This window comes from Triticum aestivum, unplaced genomic scaffold (genome assembly GCF_018294505.1).
Source record: "Triticum aestivum cultivar Chinese Spring unplaced genomic scaffold, IWGSC CS RefSeq v2.1 scaffold305737, whole genome shotgun sequence".
NCBI classification, from domain to species: Eukaryota; Viridiplantae; Streptophyta; class Magnoliopsida; order Poales; family Poaceae; genus Triticum; species Triticum aestivum.
The window spans coordinates 1-639 of NW_025310122.1; the positions used below are offsets into that span (position 1 = coordinate 1).

Sequence of the window (639 nt, forward strand, 5' to 3'; positions counted from 1 at the left end):
ATTGATGCACTTTTTCAAAAAGCGAGTGGAAAGATGAAAGCAAGCCATGCGATGAAAACTATAAAGACACATGCACCACCAAGGCCACCTTCCATCATCCAAACTTCACACACCTAGACCACAAGCATCAAAGGCAAGCAAGCAGTAGTAACCACAAATCCAAGATGAAGACCTTCCTCATCTTTGTCCTCCTTGCCATGGCGATGAAGATCGCCACTGCCGCTAGGGAGTTAAACCCTAGCAACAAAGAGTTACAATCACCTCAACAATCATTTTCCCATCAACAACAACCATTTCCACAGCAGCCATATCCACAACAACCATATCCATCACAGCAACCATATCCATCGCAACAACCATTTCCCACACCCCAACAACAATTTCCCCAGCAATCACAACAACCATTTACCCAGCCCCAACAACCGACCCCCTTACAACCACAACAACCATTCCCCCAGCAACCCCAACAACCACAACAACCTTTTCCACAACCCCAACAACCATTTCCCTGGCAACCACAACAACCATTTCCCCAGACCCAACAATCGTTCCCTCTCCAACCACAACAGCCATTCCCCCAGCAACCCCAACAACCATTTCCCCAGCCCCAACTACCATTCCCCCAGCAATCAGAACAAA

At 47.7% G+C, this 639-nt stretch overlaps 1 protein-coding gene across 1 annotated transcript; it reads left to right on the plus strand.

Moving 5' to 3' along the window:
* Positions 1-71: 71 nt before the first annotated feature.
* Positions 72-639, plus strand: LOC123179659 (gamma-gliadin-like; the record flags this gene model as incomplete). Its single annotated transcript, XM_044591577.1, is given in 1 exon segment — positions 72-639. A coding segment is annotated over 1 exon segment (475 nt), but the record flags the coding sequence as incomplete, so codon positions are not given.